We start from the raw sequence: 18569 nt of genomic DNA, 5'->3' as shown, positions 1-18569 counted from the left end.
AAGGGAAGGGAAGGGAAGGGAAGGGAAGGGAAGGGAAGGGAAGGGAAGGGAAGGGAAGGGAAGGGAATCCTGCTCTGTGAGTGCTAGGGATGCTCACATTTCTCCAGCCCTGTTATGGATGTGAGGTTTTATGAGCCCTCCCTACCCCACCTTCACTAGGGCCACTTTCTTGGCCCAAATGTGCTCTACCAGGAAGGAGGAGAAACCAAGCAAGGAGATAAAGGCAGCCTGTAGTTTATGGCTGTTGCTTAGGTCAATAATGTATCGATTACAATTTTGTGGGCTAAAAGCTTGACCTTTTAAAGGGCAATTGGCGCCTGTGAGATTTGATTTAGGAGAAAGAAAATAATTTAAATTTAATTTTCACTTTGTGTTTCAGTTGGGAGAAACTTGCAAGACCACTTTTTTGGGGGTAGGGGGAGGTAAGGAGGGTTTTTTCCTGGAGCCATCACAAAAAGCTTAATTTCAGGGTGAGAACAGCTCTGTTGGTTGTCTCTGCTCCACTGCTCACCATGCAGAGACACAGACAGGATACAAGGCACTTAAGCAGAACAGTTATTCCGAAGCTAAGCCGGTAAATATAATGCATACTGAACATCTCACGTCAAGGAATGATGGTCTTCCCCCCCTCTAGGAACAGCCTGACCAACAAAACAACACACAGGTCTGTTTTAGCAAAAAACCTACATTTTTAGGCCTTCAAGGGCCTTTTGTAAGAGGCTTTGAATCTCCAGACATGGTTTTACATGACTGGCTTATTCTCATTATTTTCAAGCTGATACAGTCCTTAAACTGGGACAGCTCTGGTAGGACTGGGCACCCCTGGTCCCCTGCAGCCCAAGCCCCACACCCAGAAGGATTCATGGAGTGGGGGGCACTGCAGACTGGATGTAGAAGCTGTGCCAGGAGATGGGATGGACCCTGACAACAGCTCTAGGGACAAAAATAGAAGCAGCAGGCTGAGAACAGCTGTTCCTAGTTTAAATTGCCAGTTTTTAATAAGCTGTTTTGCTCTTTGAAAAGCATTTTTTTATCATTTCATAAATAGGAGGAGGGGCCAGGGTAGCATCATCAGGACGTCACCTACTTTGTCACTGCTCCTCTCCGGATCCTCAGTTTTCCCTGGGTGCCATCACATTCAGGGTTTTCAGCAGCACAAAGTGACTGCAAGGAAGACTGAAGTCTGCCATTTACTTTGCCAAGACATCTGGCAAAAACATTATGTACAGCTGAACATTTCATCACGTCTGCCAAGACATATTCATTTTGGATTAATTTTAAGACAGTTTTTAAAGCGATGATGAAGGATTATGGAGTGAGCTTCAGCAGCATTAAAAAAAAAAAAAAATCATCTCTCCTCTTAAATCTCTCATTCAAATTGCCCCAGTTTGGCAGCTCTATGGTGTACTGGATTCGTGATCTGGAGGGATTCATCGATAGTGACATTTTCATTTATCTGAGTAGTTGTAAGTGCTGTCACAGTCCATGGGTGGTAGCAGAGCCTCCAACACCAAACATGGCTCCTTGGAGTAATTCATTTGCAGACAGGCAGCACAGCCCTAACATCCGAAATGCATCCACCCAGCAATAACCCAGCATCGATGATTGAATGATTACGAGCTGTAATCTCAGCTGGAACCTTGCAGTTTGGGGTTAACTGCCCTCAAAATGCAAAGCATTTCTACAGTGCTGTTACTCCAGGGACATCCCTGGTACTCCCACTGAAGGGATGCCAAAATCTGTAGTCAGAGACTTGCAATGGGGGGATGTACTTCATGGGTTGCTGCTTTTGAATAAGCTCATGCAACTCTGCAGCCATTTCCACGGCCCTATCAATTTCTCTGGGCACCCTGTGCCAGGGCCTGCCCACCCTCCCAGCCAGCAATTCCTTCCCAATATCCCAGCTGGGCCTGCCCTCTGGCACTGGGAAGCCATTGCCTGGGGTGCTGTCCCTGCAGGCCTTGTCCCCAGTCCCTGGGCAGCTCTCCTGGAGCCCCTTTAGGCCCTGCCAGGGGCTCTCAGCTCTCCCTGGAGCCTTCTCTTGTGCAGGGGAGCAGCCCCAGCTCTCCCAGCCTGGCTCCAGAGCAGAGGGGCTCCAGCCCTGGGATCTTTTAAGTCCCTTCCAACCCACTCTATAATTACTTTAAACCATCATCTCCACTGCCCACAGCACCTCCCTGCCCTGCTCCTTACGTGTCGCTGTTCCCAAAGTCACAGCACGAAGTACAGTTCTGCTGCTGGGGTCAATGGAGGTTGCAAGAGCTGCCCTTTTCTGTGAAATTCCATTATCTTCAGCTGGCAGAGCTGTTATCAGGCAATGAGTGCTGCTGGTGATGTGTGCTGATGTCTCATGCAGGAGGATGGCCTAGAGCACTCCCCTGGTGATGTCACATCAGCCCGGGGATGTCTTGCCAACAGGATCCTTCCCTGAAAGTGAAAATAACAGGGAAACTCCCAGCCTTGTGATCCCTTCCCTGAACACTTCACACACGAGTGTCACGACTGACCTGTGCAAAGGCACCACCAATGAGTAACTCTTCAGAGAGTTTGAAGTCAGCTTTCTGGCCAAGCCCTGAACACTTCCCAGCCCCATCCAGCCCAACCCCCACAACCAAACTTGTGGCATCCAGGACATCCCGGCCTGACACATCATTCTCTGTCCCTACCTTCACCCTACTGAGAGCTCACAGCCACCACGGCTTCTGCCAGGACGTGTCTGTCCAGGGCTGAGGCTACAGAATCCAGGGGCTCAGGACGAGGCTGCTGTGCCTTGCTCTCAGACGTGCAGCTGTTACCTTAAACACTGCTACTTGTCGGCAATACCAGACAATAAATATGGTAATTTGGCCTCAAAGCCCAAAATTAACACTGAATCAAACACAAAAGCAGCTGGGATGCTGGATTTTACAGTATTGCCAGTACCAGTGGTACAAATTTTTAGGTAAGGTGGCCAAAGGGGAAATGGGTGGATGTGGGAAAGGATTTGCAGTGGTTAAGTGATTCTAGGAAGGGCAATCCTATAGAAAACTCCTGCTCTTCCACACAGAAGGTGGAGTTTTTGCAGACCAAGCCAAATCAATTATGAGAGAGCCTGGGGCTGACTAAATATGAGATTTGACCTTTATTTGGCTGAATTAGACAACATATGCAATGATAAAACCGTAGAAAAGATTGTACTAAATCTTTAGAGCTTCCAAGGAAGGGAGGGGAGTTGTTTGTTTCTTCCTTTCCTGTTTAACTGGTAGATCAGCAATCTAGTGGCATGTACAAAACAGCTTGGGTTGTTTTTTTTTTTCCATAACTTGCCAATACTCTTTGGTTTTAGGCTATTAGGGTCAAGAAATGCCAAGAAATCTGGCAGATTTTTGGACTGCTTTTGCCAAAGTGAATGATGCCCAATGCATTTATCTCTTTCAACATCTCCCCCACCATCTCACTTTCACAGCAAGATCAGAGTTTCGCTCTCTTGCCTGAGGGAGGAGGATTTCTGCCTCACCAGGGACTTGTGCATGAGGCTCCACAGCTCCCACTTCGCCAGCTTATACAGCAGCTGAGTTTCCTACCTGTTTGGTCCTCTGGAAGGGATGGTCCTCTGGGAGCTGACCTACCTTCTCCCCAGCCCTGAAACGATGGATTTCTCTCCAGCTGCTCAGGGAGCCCAGACTGGAGGTGACACCAGTGATCAGCACTCAAGAGCAAGAATATTATAATAAAGTCTCAGAAAGGTGAGGGCTGGAAGGGACCTTAAAGCTCATCCCACTCCACCCCCTGCCATGGCAGGGACCCCTTCCAGTGTCCCAGGCTGCTGCAAGCCCTGTCCAGCCTGGCCTTGGACACTGCAGGGATCCAGGGGCAGCCCCAGCTGCTCTGGGCACCCTGTGCCAGGGCCTGCCCACCCTCCCAGCCAGCAATTCCTTCCCAATATCCCAGCTGGGCCTGCCCTCTGGCACTGGGAAGCCACTGCCTGTGTCCCGTCTCTCCAGGCCTCTTTCCAAAGTCTCTCTCCAGCTCTCCTGTCACTACCTTCAGGTACTGGAAGGCCACAGGTAGGCCACCCCAAATACCAGCATGGTCAGGAGAAGGTCCTGGTGCAACACCCATCCCACACCCCAAAACCAGAGAGACCATCAGTTGAAATGGACAGGAATGAGAAGCTGAGGTCTTGTGTGGACAACCCTGTCCCTCCTCTGCTTCCTCCCATGACTCCCTCCAGGTCATGGCCACTACGACCATTAAAGCTGAGCTGGCAAGAGGTGACATTCCATGTGACACTGCAGCATGACATGTTCCTTCTTTTACCAGACACTGACTTGGACACTGATTTACTTTATACAATAAATAAAATTACATTCTTCGTAATTGCACATGAAGGACATGATAAAACCTTGATCAGGTTGGGTCTGAGGACCACGCCAAGACCTGTGACATAAACCACACCACCCCATATTTACTGTTTTATCTTTTTTATTTTTGTAATTATGCATAATAAATCTTTCACACAAAGAAATGAAAAGGATCCCTAAGGTGAAGGAAAAACAGAGTATTTGTGACCGTACCAGACTGCAGATGTCAGGATACTGCCAGGCCCACATCACGCTCCAGCTCTTGGGAGAGCCAACGGGGCCAGCATGGATTTCTGCCTAAATCTTGGTCTGGCTCTGCTGTTTTGGCTTTAGGTGGTAACTCCAGCTTTTCCAAACCAGCTGGGACCTGGGAGCAGGGCATTTCATGAAACACACAAGGAAATTATGCCATCAGAACAAACCCTCTGCATTTCTGTGTCACCACAACGGGAGGACAGTGAGAGAGAATTTTCTGCGTGACACCGATGTTGGTTCAGCAACTGTTTGACCTATTCTATCAGTTCGCTACTTTATGTGCCCCTCTCTTTAAAAAGCCCTTTCACAGACAAATCAGGTTTTCTGCAGTCTGACACCTGTCTCAGCAGTGTCTGCCCTGGCAGGGCCTCTCTGCTTCTGCTCACCCTGGGGTGTTTAAAACAGATGAACACTGAGCCAGCCCAGCAGCTTTAAAATCCACAGTTTAAAAGTGCATCTTCAGACTGACCTTTCCAAATCTGGGCAGCCCTGTTGAATCACAAACACTCTTAGTCTTTTAATAAAGACAAAATTACAAATCACTACAGTAACCAAGAATAGTTATCCCCTTTTGACGTTTGCTCAAAGACCAAAACAAAACAGAATAAATCCAAAATACAGATCAACTTATGTGCAGCTCAGTCATGGTTCATTCATTTCTCCTATTTGCCTATGAAAACACTGCATCTCCAGTCTTACCATTCTATTTTCTCAAAAGCTTCTGCCATTTCAAAGTCCTAAATGCTTGTGGGCTGTATATATCCCTTTGCAGCTACACTTAAATAAATTTGGAAAGCTTTTTTTTTTGCTTTTTTTTTTTTTTTTAATATGCCAGCATCTCCATTTGTGTAAGACTCAAATGGACTTCTGTCTCTAAATAAGCAGATAAAAAGTACAATCTTAGCATATCCTTCAGAGGGATGAAACGGTGCAAGAAATTCTATTTAAAGCCATTCAAAGGACTTTCTGAAAGCAAACGCACCCGATTCCTCAGGTCAACAAACAGAACATGCTGGAGCAGGCAGTGAGTACAGAGGGTTGCCACTCATCTTCAGGAACCAATTCCTCAAAATGGAAGTTTTGGCATGCAATGTACTGGTGACAGTCCCCCACACAGCAGCATGTGGGACAAGGAGAGTGGGTGCACGTGTGTGCAACAGGCATCCCCAAAATATGATCCCCACTTTGAAAAATGAGATTTCTTTCAAAATCACACCACTTCTTTAGTTTTTCCCACTGCTGAAACAGGTATATCAGGAAAGGGCACTTGAAAACAACAAAAAAAGAGAGTAGTATTCTACATTCAGATAAATTTATATTTCTGCCATAAAACTTTAAAAGCCAACAGGAGGTTTTCAACACAGAGCTTTGTCAAGGATCCCCAAAACACACTGTCACCATTACGCACAGGTTTACAGGACACTGGTCTATTTTACAATCTTGTAATTATTTTCTTTGGACTTTTTTTCCCCCCCTTTCCTTACACGTTCAATTTCCAGGAACAATTTTGCAGAGGAGCACAGAAAAACAAGTCTGTAAGGGACCTGACTCTGAAAGCAGGTGTTTCTTGCCCTCTGGAGAGTATTTGCCAGTCAAACAACAACAACAACAAAAGACTTGCTATTGAAAATCCTCCCACAAACATCTAAATCAAGTGTTTTGAATCTGCCTGGGAGCTAACCTGATTAAGATGCTGCTTGCTTAGTTCCCTCGGATGACAGCGTAGACAGCAATTTAAGGGCTGCAGCCTTGACAGTGCCACGGAAACGAAGGGCTGTGAGTGAAAACACGGGATTAGGTAACGAGCAACCCACGGCAGCATCCAAGAGACCATAAAAAGCTTGAACCAAGGAAGCTGCCCACTCGAAAGAGCCAAAAATACAAACGCTGCTTCCAAATCAAAGCCTGCAATCTCAATTAGCCCGTTTAGTTAAAAGGACGATCAGGTTTGTGGTTGGTAGTAACATCATACCCCATGTGTAAGGCCTCATTTTCATCAAACAAGCTCTAGGTTATGGACTATAAACACAAGGTTGCCTACAAGCCATCTGTGCCCCACACCAGTCTGTCCCAGCATGAGGCTGGACACTGGCTCTGGGGTCGGAGGGGGCAGTTGGAGGGGGTCAGGTTGGAAGAGGTGCAGAGGTTCAATTCCTGTAAGACGGAGCGGGGCTGGCCTGGCAGGGGTGTCCCTCAGCCCGAGTCCATGGTGAAGAGCTGGATGTCACGGGGGTTCCAGTACAGGGCCACGGCAGAGTTGTACACCAGGGACCACACGTAGGGGATGAAGAACTCCTCAGGCTGCTCCTCCTCCACGTACTTGAACTTCAGCTCAGGGAACTTCTGCAACAAGAAGCCAGAGTCCAGTGAGGAAAGGTTTGCATGTCAGCTTGCAAACACACAGCCCACGTAAACACTGAAGAAAGAGGTTTGGTGAAAAAAATAATGGAAGGAACTAAACCATTAGAACCCAAGGAAAATATTTATAGGATAAAGAGATCATTTATAATTTCTTCTTTGAATCAAACGCTACATTAGCATATTGTATTCAAGCCTTTTACTGTTGGTCACAATCCATTTGTCTGTTAACAGACTAAACACGTGAATCCTTTACAAAACAAAAAGGTCTTAAGGAAAACTCATTTTTAGCAGCCCCCAAAAGCCTTCTTGCTTGTGCATGTACAGACCTATCGCATTTTTCCTTAAAAACGTTTTGCAATTAATTGTACTTGGCTTCTTTGCAGGAGAATCCTCTGAAAAGGCTGAAAGAATAAACACAGTTTGTGATATCATAGGATCACAGAATATCCCAAGTTGGAAAGGAACCCCAAGGATCCTCCAGTCCAGCTCCTGGCCCTGCACAGACACCCCAACAATCCCACCCTGTGCATCCCTGGGAGCGGTATCCAAACTGTCCAGGACCTCTGGCAGCCTCAGGGCTGTTCCCATTCCCTGGGGAGCCTGGGCAGTGCCAGCACCCTCTGGGGGAAGAACCTTGCCCTGATATCCCACCTGAACCTCCCTGGCACAGCTCCAGCCGTTCTCTGAGTCCTGTCCCTAGTCACCAGACAGAAGAGACAGACATGCTGCAACCTTAAGTTCCCATTTTTCTCATTTTTTCCCTCCCAAAGCAGTGCACATTGCAAACCCACCAGGTTCACTCTTGGTAAGAATGTATTTTGGAAAGAGCTGAGTCTACTTTTGTACTGTGCTCTTCACTTTATCCACTTCTAAATGTTGCCTGTGTCTGAGCTTGGCAGAGTCTCAGGCAAAAGCCGCATTACAATGATCACTGGGGTAAGATAAAACATGACCCATTTTATTATTTATAAGGCTGTGGCTAAGACTAAGAATAAACGGTACCGTGTGACATGATCAGAACAAGCACAGCAATGGCTATGGAGCCTCTCTGCCCATTAATAATGAAGGGATTCCCTATCCTAGTTCTTGAGCTCAGTGCCCTGTTTCCTTGCCTTAAGGGTACAAGAATTCTGGCTGGATCAGTCTTGTTTGAGGGGGCATTTCTTGGACCCTTGGTTTTCAGGGTTAGGTACTTAACTTCTCTGCTCCCATGTTATTTGTATTCTTGGAGTCAGAAGACATGGAAACTTGCAGAAAAGCTGTTGAAATCATGGATGTGGTACCTGGGGACAAGGGCTAGTGGTGGCCTTGGAAGTGCTGGGAGAACAGTTGGACTCCAAGATCTTGGAGGCCTTTTCCAACCTAAAGGATGCTGCACTACCTCTGTTCAAGGAAGTGATGCAGCTAAAAGGCAAGGTTGTTAAAGACTCTTCTGAATCTAACTCCTGCTGAGTTCAAAGCTCAGAATCAAAAAGGTACATCAGCAAATTTAATTTCCTGTGTCAGACATTCAGTTTGTGGTAGAGAACTCTCCCACAGCCATTTTGTGCATCTAAACCACTTTCTACCACCTCTCTTTCCCAAGTCTGTTTTGACCAGCCTGTTTAATTTTCTGCATCACTTTGGTTTTCTCACTCTTAGGTACCTTACACCCATACTCACCCCCATCTTGCACTTCCAATCTCCCAGCCTACTGCCACGCTAACTCCCTTCCACTACATCCTTATCCTCTCTCTTTAGCATACTTTCCTCTTTTGTACTCACTCAACCTTTTTCTCATCAGCCTTGTGAGACCCTCCTTTTCACTGACATTCTCTATCCCTTCCCAACTCGGTTCCAAGTTCTCAAGCTGTCCCCTCTGTCACTCCCCAACTAAGCCCTCATGTATATTTTCATTAGTATTTATTTTTTTTTTTAAAAAAAACTGACATTCTGCTCTGCTTATCCTCAGTGTAATCTTCCCCACTTCCTTCCAAAACTTCCTGGCTTGTGGTCAGTGTAGACAGGAGCACGTTCTGTGCAGCACTGCATCAGCAGAATGAATGGTTCAACCTCACGATTACACCATGGCAACACTTCCAGGCAGAGGAAAGTCTTACACAGCTGCCACTCTTCACCCTAGGGGTGGCTGCACACCAGGGATGCAGCCCATGGTAGCCCTTCTGGGAGGAAAGTAAGGGGAAAGTGATTAGACATGCTAATTTGAGTTGAATTAAACACAGGCAACTTTTTTTTTTTTTTTCCCCCACCTTCAGGTCACAGATGTAGCTACTGGCTTTGCAAACATTAGTGGCAGTAGCCTGGGATCATTCTTGGGCGCTTGTGCAGCTTAACAAACATCTTCAGCCTTAAAACAGTCGGCAAAATTACATCAGAAATTCCAAAAGCTGCATCTGAGATGCTCAGGTCTTACTATCCCATTATCTCTCAGCTGGAAGGGCAGTATAAAACAGCTCAGGTAGCATTCATATTTTCAGGCAATAAGCCATGCATTGATTTTATTATTCAGCCTCTCTTCAGGCTGATCGATGTTGCCATTTATTGTGATCGTACCCTAGCAATTTAATAATCAATTTCAGATTAAAGGCTGTAACTCACTGCAGTCAGCCTGGACTCTCTGACACTCAACATGTGCTTTGAACAGCCTGTGGGAGTATCTTGGAAATGCAGAAAAGGAGAATGAGATTTTTAAGGAGAGCAGTAATACAACCTGCCACTACATATACACAATTTTGATTGAGTCTATATAAAAAGAATGTAGATAATGGCAGGAGCAATGGATTTTTGATGGCCCACCTGAACAGCAGGCTCAGGACAGCTCAATGCATTGCTGATGAGACATGAAAAATTAGAATTCCAGGCCAGCAATTCAAACCCACATTCTTTACATGACTGCAATGACCCACAGCTGTGTGCTGGCCATGTTTTCTCATTCATTTAAAATGAGAAATCCTAGAGGCCCAGCATGGAGAGAACTGCACTAGCATCTTTGGGGTGTGGATGTAGCACTTGGGAATATGGTTTATTAGTGAACACTGTGCTGCTGAGTTAATGTTTGAACTCAATGATCTTAGAGGGCTTTTCCAACCTCAATGATTCTATGATGTAACTTGCAAGATTAACTGTGGCAGCCATTCACTACTGAGATAAAAACCTACCCACACTGTTTCACCAGCAGGGTGTTCACTGAAAACAGAACTTGTTAACAAACAAAATCATCAAAAGTTTCTTCTTTACGAGAGTGACTTTGTAACTATTTGTAACAGCAGGATTTAAACACCATGTAAAAAGCTTGATTGATGCCAAAAAGCTTAAAGGTTTATAAAAAGCTTTCCAAGGTTTTCAGGTGACAGTCCAAGGAATGTTTACATTCATATTTGTGCCATTTGTCTGCTGTATGTCCTGATTCAAACGAGAGATCCGGATCACCTGTGTGATCCTGGGCCCTGCATGTGCTGCAGACATACAGGTGACACTGTAAACCAATCAGGCCACAGGGGTCTCAGGGCACTGCCAGTAATAATCCAGCCAGCACTGCTTTATCATGGTTAACAATTTCCCAAAGTGGCACATCAAACCTGCAGTGCACTAATCTATTTTCTTCTGCCTTGCTGCTGTTGTGCCCAACTTACTCCTGGAAAGACACTGGTACTCTAGCTGGTGACACTCCAATGAACCTCATTTGTAGCACCACTTAAAAGGAGACACCATGCTAATGCATCTTAAATGGCAATCTTAATGACAGAGGAAAAGCTCTGGCATGGGATGAATCATCCCTTTTTTTCCTTCACTGCCCTGTTTGTTTGGATGGATGGTGCTGAAAGAGGGAGCCCCTCTGCTCTGGAGCCAGGCTGGGAGAGCTGGGGCTGCTCCCCTGCACAAGAGAAGGCTCCAGGGAGAGCTGAGAGCCCCTGGCAGGGCCTAAAGGGGCTCCAGGAGAGCTGCCCAGGGACTGGGGACAAGGCCTGCAGGGACAGCACCCAGGCAATGGCTTCCCAGTGCCAGAGGGCAGGCCCAGCTGGGATATTGGGAAGGAATTGCTGGCTGGGAGGGTGGGCAGGCCCTGGCACAGGGTGCCCAGAGCAGCTGGGGCTGCCCCTGGATCCCTGCAGTGTCCAAGGCCAGGCTGGACAGGGCTTGCAGCAGCCTGGGACACTGGAAGGTGCTCCTGTCCATGGCAGGGGGTGGTATGAGATAAGCTTTAAGGTTTCTCCCAGCCCAAACCCTTTTTTGATCAATATTCACTATTTAAGTTACCAAACTCCTTGCCTTGACATAAACAGGTCCATTGGAGCAATTATTTGCATTTCTTTCCACCCCTTACAGGGACAGACAACCCCAGATAGTTTAAAATAAACCAGCCTGAGAAAGTCCTTGAAAATGCAAGAGACAGAGGTGACATTACGGTTTGAACGGCACAGTTTAAATACAGACACCACTTATCAGCTCCGGTGAATCACCCCACCACATCACCCTATCTTGTTTTCTTCTGCCAGACAAAGCAGAAGTCAGATTTAGCGGTTGGGACGAGGGTACAAACGAGACAGACCGAGAACTTTGCAGACTGTCTGCATTGTCAATCACATGGTTTGATGAAAAACCACGGGAAGTCTGATGAACAGACACAGAACTGAACTGCAGTAACTCCCCCATCAGAGAAGTTCAACAACACTGGGGAGCTGGGTTTTGGTAGGGTTTTTTGTTTTGCTTTGGTTATTTTTTTTTTGTGGGGGGTTGTTTTCTGCTTTTTTTTTTTTTTTTTTGTTTGGGTTTTTTTCAGTTAACGTTGAGGAAGAGAACATCACGGCCAGCGAGCAGCACCTGGCCCTGCTCCAGGCAGCGCAGCGGCATCTGAGCTACAATGTATGGCTTGAGCCATACATTAAATAAAACATCTACCTCCCTCCAAATGAACCCTCAGAGCTGTTCAGGCTGCAGTGTTATGTCAGTGGATGATCTCCACTCAGATAATGCAGGCAAGGGCAGATTTAAGGGCAATGTCTTTGCTTCTTCCCTGATCTAAATGTTCTGCTGGATGAAAAGCAGCGTTCATCAAAGATACGGGGCAGTCACCATGGAAAATAAAGAAATTAAAGAACTGGAGAACTCTCTTTTCCTCGAGTTCTGGTTAGAAACTCTGGTTTCTGAAACAGCAATCAAGCACAAATCAGTATTTTCAAAAGCAGGTGACTCTTTGAGCAGAGAAATGCTGTTTTCAAAGGAGTCTGAACACATTTGAGAGTCAAATTCATGTGAACTTTACATCAATCCAGAGCTTCAAAGTCTTTCTGAAAATGGGATTTCTCTGTTTTTGAAAAGCTTACCATGAATCCTGTTTGGTAACCTAATGACCTGATGGCAAATTATGTGTTTCATATTGTTTCAGCTAAATATAGCAGTATTGCCTGCAGAGCATCTGTAGGATTGGACCTCATTAGCAAAATACATCAAATGGCAAAGTAAAAAAAGAGGGCTCAGGTTCAGCACTGTACCAAGCCTCTATTATAATGTCTATAATGAATATTTACCCCAGTGAGGATTGTCCCTAAAACCTGCCTTGCACCAAACATACCAATCTGTGAGGATTTTGGGCAGAGGAATGACACCTGCACTTGTCTGCCAAGTCCTCAACTTGGAAATCTGGTCCCCAAAATACTAATATAAGTCAAATTAATGGCCAAGGATCTCGAGAACAACTCAACAATCATGCCTGTTACACTGTTCATGGTATGGATACAGAGGTACATATGGAAACATCGATATATTTGGGTTTTATATAAATAAATGGACTTGAGTTCTTTAACAGACCACAATTTGTGGAAGAAAATATCTTAGTGCTTTCTCCAAGATACCGACAGTTTGAATTTTTGCAATTACTTAATTCTTGAGGGACGGTAAGGCCGTTTCGTCTTTCTCGGGTTCTGTTCATGTCTGCGGTGCTTCTCTTTGGCTTCAGACAGAAAGTCTGTGTGGCTTTGGTGAAGTATCAGTATGGGCTACACCACACCTGCCTGATACCATCTTTTTTCTCCTCCTCAGGCTCAGAGCATAGAGGATGATGGTGAGGAGATGAAGGAAGCAAACAGGAAATGTGCTAGACTGAGTGTGAGACGCACATTTTGTTCAGAGATCGGCCTAAGGAATAGGTGCAAACAGAAAGACAGTGAAAAAAATGGGGGCTCAGGAAGGGAGGTTGAAAAAGAAATAGAAAACTCAAGCTAAGTTCAAAACCACCTGCGCACAAGCTAAATATAATAAGTATATTATATATTATTTAATAAATATATATTAAATACAGTATTATTTATAATAAAAATAGAATTATGAAGCTTTAAGCAACTACACAAGCTATAGTAGACAACAACATTATTCTCAGGGAGTGAAACTCCATAACCAGGAAACCCCACATTCTAATGGGTCACAATCTTCCAGGTCCAGGAGGACAGGAGAGTTCATCTACAGAGAGTGAACTGTTTGAGCAAGTTTCACTGATATGTGATTTCTGTTTTCAGATCTCTTTGAGGAAAGCTTTGTACAACCACAGCTGCAGGAAAATAAATGCTCAGCAGTGAATTTTCAGTGTCAGATGTGAACTACTGCCAGAGGAGCAGACGTGCCTCTGGTCAGAGTTCAGCAATTACTAATTTTTTTATAGAGTACTGAGAAGCCAGGTCATTTTCAGAAAAATCAATCAAACAGCTCTGCCTAGATAATTATTGGTAGAAACACAATGATTTAAATGAATTAAATATTTGTGGAAAACCGACCAGGGCACAAAGCTTTGCAGGGTTCTGTCTGGGATAGAATGGCAAATAATGAGAGCTTTAAAGTCCTAGAAATTCAAAGATGCAAACACAAATACACTTCTTTCTTTTCCTTCCAGGAAAGGAATATTGCTGATAAATGTCAATAGCCCCAAATTGTGCCATTTTTGTCCTCATTCCAGGCTGTTATTTTGTACAGATTCTAGAAGCTCTGTATAAATGTATATATCTGAACTTAGGACAAGGCCAGGTACCCATTTCAGGATTTGTTTGGTCCACATCAGAAACACCTGGACTTCGGGCTGCTTCTAGACAGCACAGAAAATAAAATGGACCACTGGTCAGCAGCTATAAGGACAGCCTGGGAGAGCTGGGGCTGCTCCCCTGCACAAGAGAAGGCTCCAGGGAGAGCTGAGAGCCCCTGGCAGGGCCTAAAGGGGCTCCAGGAGAGCTGCCCAGGGACTGGGGACAAGGCCTGCAGGGACAGCACCCAGGCAATGGCTTCCCAGTGCCAGAGGGCAGGCCCAGCTGGGATATTGGGAAGGAATTGCTGGCTGGGAGGGTGGGCAGGCCCTGGCACAGGGTGCCCAGAGCAGCTGGGGCTGCCCCTGGATCCCTGCAGTGTCCAAGGCCAGGCTGGACAGGGCTTGCAGCAGCCTGGGACACTGGAAGCTGTCCCTGCCATGGCAGGGGATTGGAATGCGATGAGCTTTAAGCTTCCTTCCAATTTAAACTATTCTAGGATTCTGTGAAAATCCCTTAATCCCTTAGTTTGAGAAAAAACAGGATCCCTTCTTAGCTTCAGAGATCTTGTGTCTACCTGAAGAAATTTTGGAATGGGAGGAAAAGATTACCAAGATGAAAGACTGAACCCAACCTACATACGACACACTGTTAAGTATCATTACTCTCTACATACATTTTATGCATAATACATTTATAGTCACAGTTCAAGGATTTACAGCTCTAATTAGAATTTGCTTGCCCTGTCAGGATTGTTCTCTATGCCACGTTGTCTAGATGGACACAGATCTTTCCAGAACATTTCCAAAAGTACTGCTTAACAGCCAGGAGCCAGACTTGCTGTCAGACCATGGAGACAGAAAGCAACAGGAACACTACATTTCCAACACCACAGAAAATACAATATATTTTGGCTTTACCAAATAAAAAGAGAGAGATTGATGTACGTAATTACACTTGAAGCATGAGGATGAAGGCAGGATGTGTAAATGAGGTACCATCAACAGAAAATAGAACTTTCATGCACTTCACGGCTTAACCTGAAAGAACAGTAATTCTCAGAGAATACAGTGGCCTTACAGAAGAAAGAACATAGATTCGAGCAAAAAATGAGCAACCTCAAAATGACAACAATTCAAACAAAGGGTGTTTTTCACACTGGGGAAAAAAAAAACAACCTAACCAAGAAGAGAGTTAAACATATGGAATGAACAAAGCTACTGACCCAAGTGACAAAAACAGTTCTGATTGTGACCTCACTTGAGCACTTGTTATGTACATACACTGACCACTCAGATAAATAAGTAAAATCCTTTGTATGCTTTTGAATTTAGGGAATTAAAATCTGAAAAACAGAATAATCCCTGAACCCATTTCTCAGTGGCATTAAAGGCCACTAAAGCACAAATGGGGATGAGTCTATTAACTCACAAAACTTTTATGGATATGAAGTGGACATGTAAGCCTTTCCTACCATGGGATTTGCAGAAAATGCACATTTCATAACAGTAGTCCCTATTTTTACCACTGGTAAGGAAGATGCAAATGAGCTTAAGCCCTGGCTTCCTGTGCTTCAGCTTGCAAGCCATCCTTCTCTAGATTAATGTGCAAGGCTTTACACAACCATGAAAAACAGTATGTTTTCAGCAAACATTTCTGTTAAAACTGAAGTGAGTTTAGAAATCACTCATTCACTGACACCTTTATATAGAAGACTCATAGACCTGCTAACAAAAGGTTACAAGAATAGAACTAGATTTTGGATGCCTCAACTCACAGTTAAGACCACAATGCTTTAGCAGTACCCTCAAAGAAGGGCTCAGAAATACATGAATTTCCAAAGTCTTCAGAATTAAACCCTACACCTTATGCAGACTTTCCAAACCCCAAAATGCCACTTTGTTTGCCAAAAAAATTCAAGGCTGAATTCTTTCTTTCTAGAATTTTATGAGTGAGATTTGAGCAACCTGGGAGGTGGCACTGCCCATGGCAGGGGGTTGGAAGAAGCTGAGCTTTAAGGCCCCTTCCAGTTGAAAACATTCAGTGATTTTATGATTCTATGAATTCTGCCACTTTTCAAGTGTGCAAAAGGTGAAGTTTAAGAAATTGGCAGCAATGAATCAGTTGGGAACATCTCATGAGGAGCAACTCTTTGCAGGTCTCAAATTGGGCAAAAGCTCAAGTTGACCTAAGTCCATATATGCACATGCACTGTTTGAATGACTCTGCAGAAGACAGAAAGTGCATTTATAAAGTCTAGGAAGCAAGAGAAGGCAGGGGAAGATCAGTTCTGCAGTCAACCAGATCTGGAGAGGATAACCATCCCTGGAGAGATTTAAAAGCTGTGTGGAAGTGGCTCTTGTGAACATGGGTCAGAGGTGGTGTGATGGATTGGCATTTCTTGGCCCCATGCTGGGCAAAGAAAAAAGTGGAGTGGGGAGAAAAGGTTTCTGGAGGTTTTATTCTAGTTTCTTATTCTTGTAGTTCTGTTAATTAACTCTCTTTATTCCTTTTAAATTTTAAGCCTGTTTTGCCCTTCTCCTAATCTGTATCTCACAGCAAGAAATGAGTTAAGTATTCTAGTGAGTTTTAGCTAGTGCTAAAACCATGACAGGTGGCTTTGGCAGTGCTGGGAGAATAGTTGGACTTGATGGTCTTAGAGGACTTTTCCAACCCCAATGATTTTGGGATTCTGTGATCTGTGAGATCCTGAGATGCTTTGCTCCCTCCCAAAAAAACCTCATGGTTCTCTCAGACCCCAGTATCACCTGGTCAGTGGGAAAACCCTTATATAAAACAAAAAAGGCCTTTTATGGTTCATGACTTGCCAAAGATCAAAATAATTCTTCCTAGGTAATTTGATTATTTGCAACAATGTGGAAGAACTCAAAGAGGATGAGGTAGAGGTGGGAAAGGCAAGTATCCTCTTAGAGATATTGCAAGTGAAGGCAATAGAGAAAAACTAAGTTGTGCATCTGGACAAAGTCTGCTTCAATTTCTGGATAAAAATGACAGATCTATATTCCTTTCATCAGCCTTTTTTACAAACAAAGCCAATACTATAAATGTTCAACAATATTCCACTTTTCATGTCAGAGGCAACCATCTGCTAATTATTTTCTGAAAAGCAAATTACACACTTTTAGTCTGATATAATTTATTAAACTTTTTTAACAATAAAAAAGGCCTATGAACTGTACAAATTGAGGAAGCTTATGGAGAAAATAACCCTGCTGAATAATGCATGTACACTAATATGTGTGGCTATATATTAAAAGACACGGAGAATCTGCTCTAGATGAATCTTAGAGCCAATTATGTATTTTACATTTCAAGCAGCGAGTGCTACTGTTTAAGCCAGAGCAGTTGTTTTGACTTTGATAGCAGACTAGTCTAAAATACAAGGAATGTTGTTTATCATGGAAATGCTTTGTGCTCCAGATAACATCACGGGATGGCTGCCCCACCTAGGCTACGGCACCATCCCACCGTCCTGAAACAAACTCCAGATAAACCTCTCCTGCTGCTCGACTTCTACTCCCACCAAAGATACAACTGTTGCGCAGACAAAACTCTCCCCACAGTGTGTGCCACACAATCAGCAACACAAAACAAGCAGAAGGTGTTGGATACATGTGTGACAATGAAAGAAACTACTGAACTTTAAGAACGCGACTCACAGTTTTGTGCTTTGGTAAGGCACTGGAGCCTTGCTCACTCTGCCTTGATGCCAGAGGGATGCACCTTGGGAATCCTGTATGGACAATGTACATATTCTGACCCAGTTATATATAAATCCCTCCCTATCCCCCTTATAGGACTTGTCATAAGCAGGGTTAGATTTTTCTTCCTCCACCCTGGAGATGGAGCTGGAGATTTGGCCATCTGACTCAGTCTCACACTGTGATTGCTGATGGAGACTGTGACCCATCCATGGAGTTTCCAGCACTCACCTCTGCTCTTCAACATCTGAGCTGGGAAGGGACTGAGGCACAATGATGGTATAAACTCCACTCATTTCACAGTTTTAGGATTTTTCCTTTTGCAAACTACTATATGACCCTTCTCTGCTCTAATATAGTCCTGGAATAATCCAGCAGAACCACAAGGGATTGAGAGGTCAAAATGCTGTTTTCATCTGCCTGTTTCCTTCACCCCAAATCCAGAGTTACTACCATGTTAGAGTTGTTTTGTTTTTTCATTTATTTGTGTAGAACATATTCCCCCAACACAAAAGGTGGCAGGAGAAGAGCACAGTGATTCAGTTTGCATACTTTTCCAGTGATGAGGTCCCAGACATGCTTTCACTACATACTGGTTCAATGCTGCCTCCAAAACATCCCACCAAGCCAAAAAGAACATTCCTTTGGACAACTGGGACTACGCTCCCCTCCGTTATCACTGTACAAGGGCTGATGCACTGCCTAGGCCTTGGCTTTGTGTATCAACCAGAGAGACATGGCCCATTCTCCCAGCTGAGCTTAACACCTCTGATTTGCATCCTGGGGGCTGACATTTACAGCATGTTTCCTGGTGTGGAGGGCTCCTGGAAGGTCATTAGACAAAGTTTGAGTTTTCCTTCACAGCAGCCACAGAGCCGAGG

General features: G+C 44.7%; 1 protein-coding gene and 1 long non-coding RNA gene across 18 annotated transcripts in view; both read right to left on the bottom strand.

Annotated features, from left to right (window-relative positions):
* LOC117243719 overlaps window positions 1-2535 on the bottom strand; it is a 14417-nt gene extending 11882 nt beyond the window's left edge. The window contains exons 1-2 of one of the 4 annotated variants that reach the window (XR_004495562.1): window positions 2194-2535; window positions 1088-1247 (exon numbers count right to left, since the gene is read on the bottom strand). This is a non-coding gene — a long non-coding RNA (uncharacterized LOC117243719). The remainder of the gene's footprint in view (window positions 1-1087; window positions 1248-2193) is intronic. The other 3 variants (XR_004495561.1, XR_004495560.1, XR_004495559.1) reach the window with 3 other exon arrangements.
* Window positions 2536-5381: 2846 nt separating this feature from the next.
* The window catches only part of DYM (dymeclin), a 210324-nt gene continuing 197136 nt past the window's right edge, over window positions 5382-18569 (bottom strand). For all 14 annotated transcript variants that reach the window (XM_015653511.3, XM_015653512.3, XM_033511405.1 and 11 more), the window contains one exon: window positions 5382-6941. In XM_015653511.3, the coding sequence (XP_015508997.1) occupies window positions 6792-6941 (150 nt within the window). In that variant the 3' untranslated portion in view covers window positions 5382-6791. The remainder of the gene's footprint in view (window positions 6942-18569) is intronic.

This window comes from Parus major, chromosome Z (genome assembly GCF_001522545.3).
Source record: "Parus major isolate Abel chromosome Z, Parus_major1.1, whole genome shotgun sequence".
Taxonomy (NCBI): Eukaryota; Metazoa; Chordata; class Aves; order Passeriformes; family Paridae; genus Parus; species Parus major.
The sequence above is the reverse complement of the archived record's forward strand: the minus strand, read 5'-3'. Positions and strand labels throughout refer to the sequence as shown.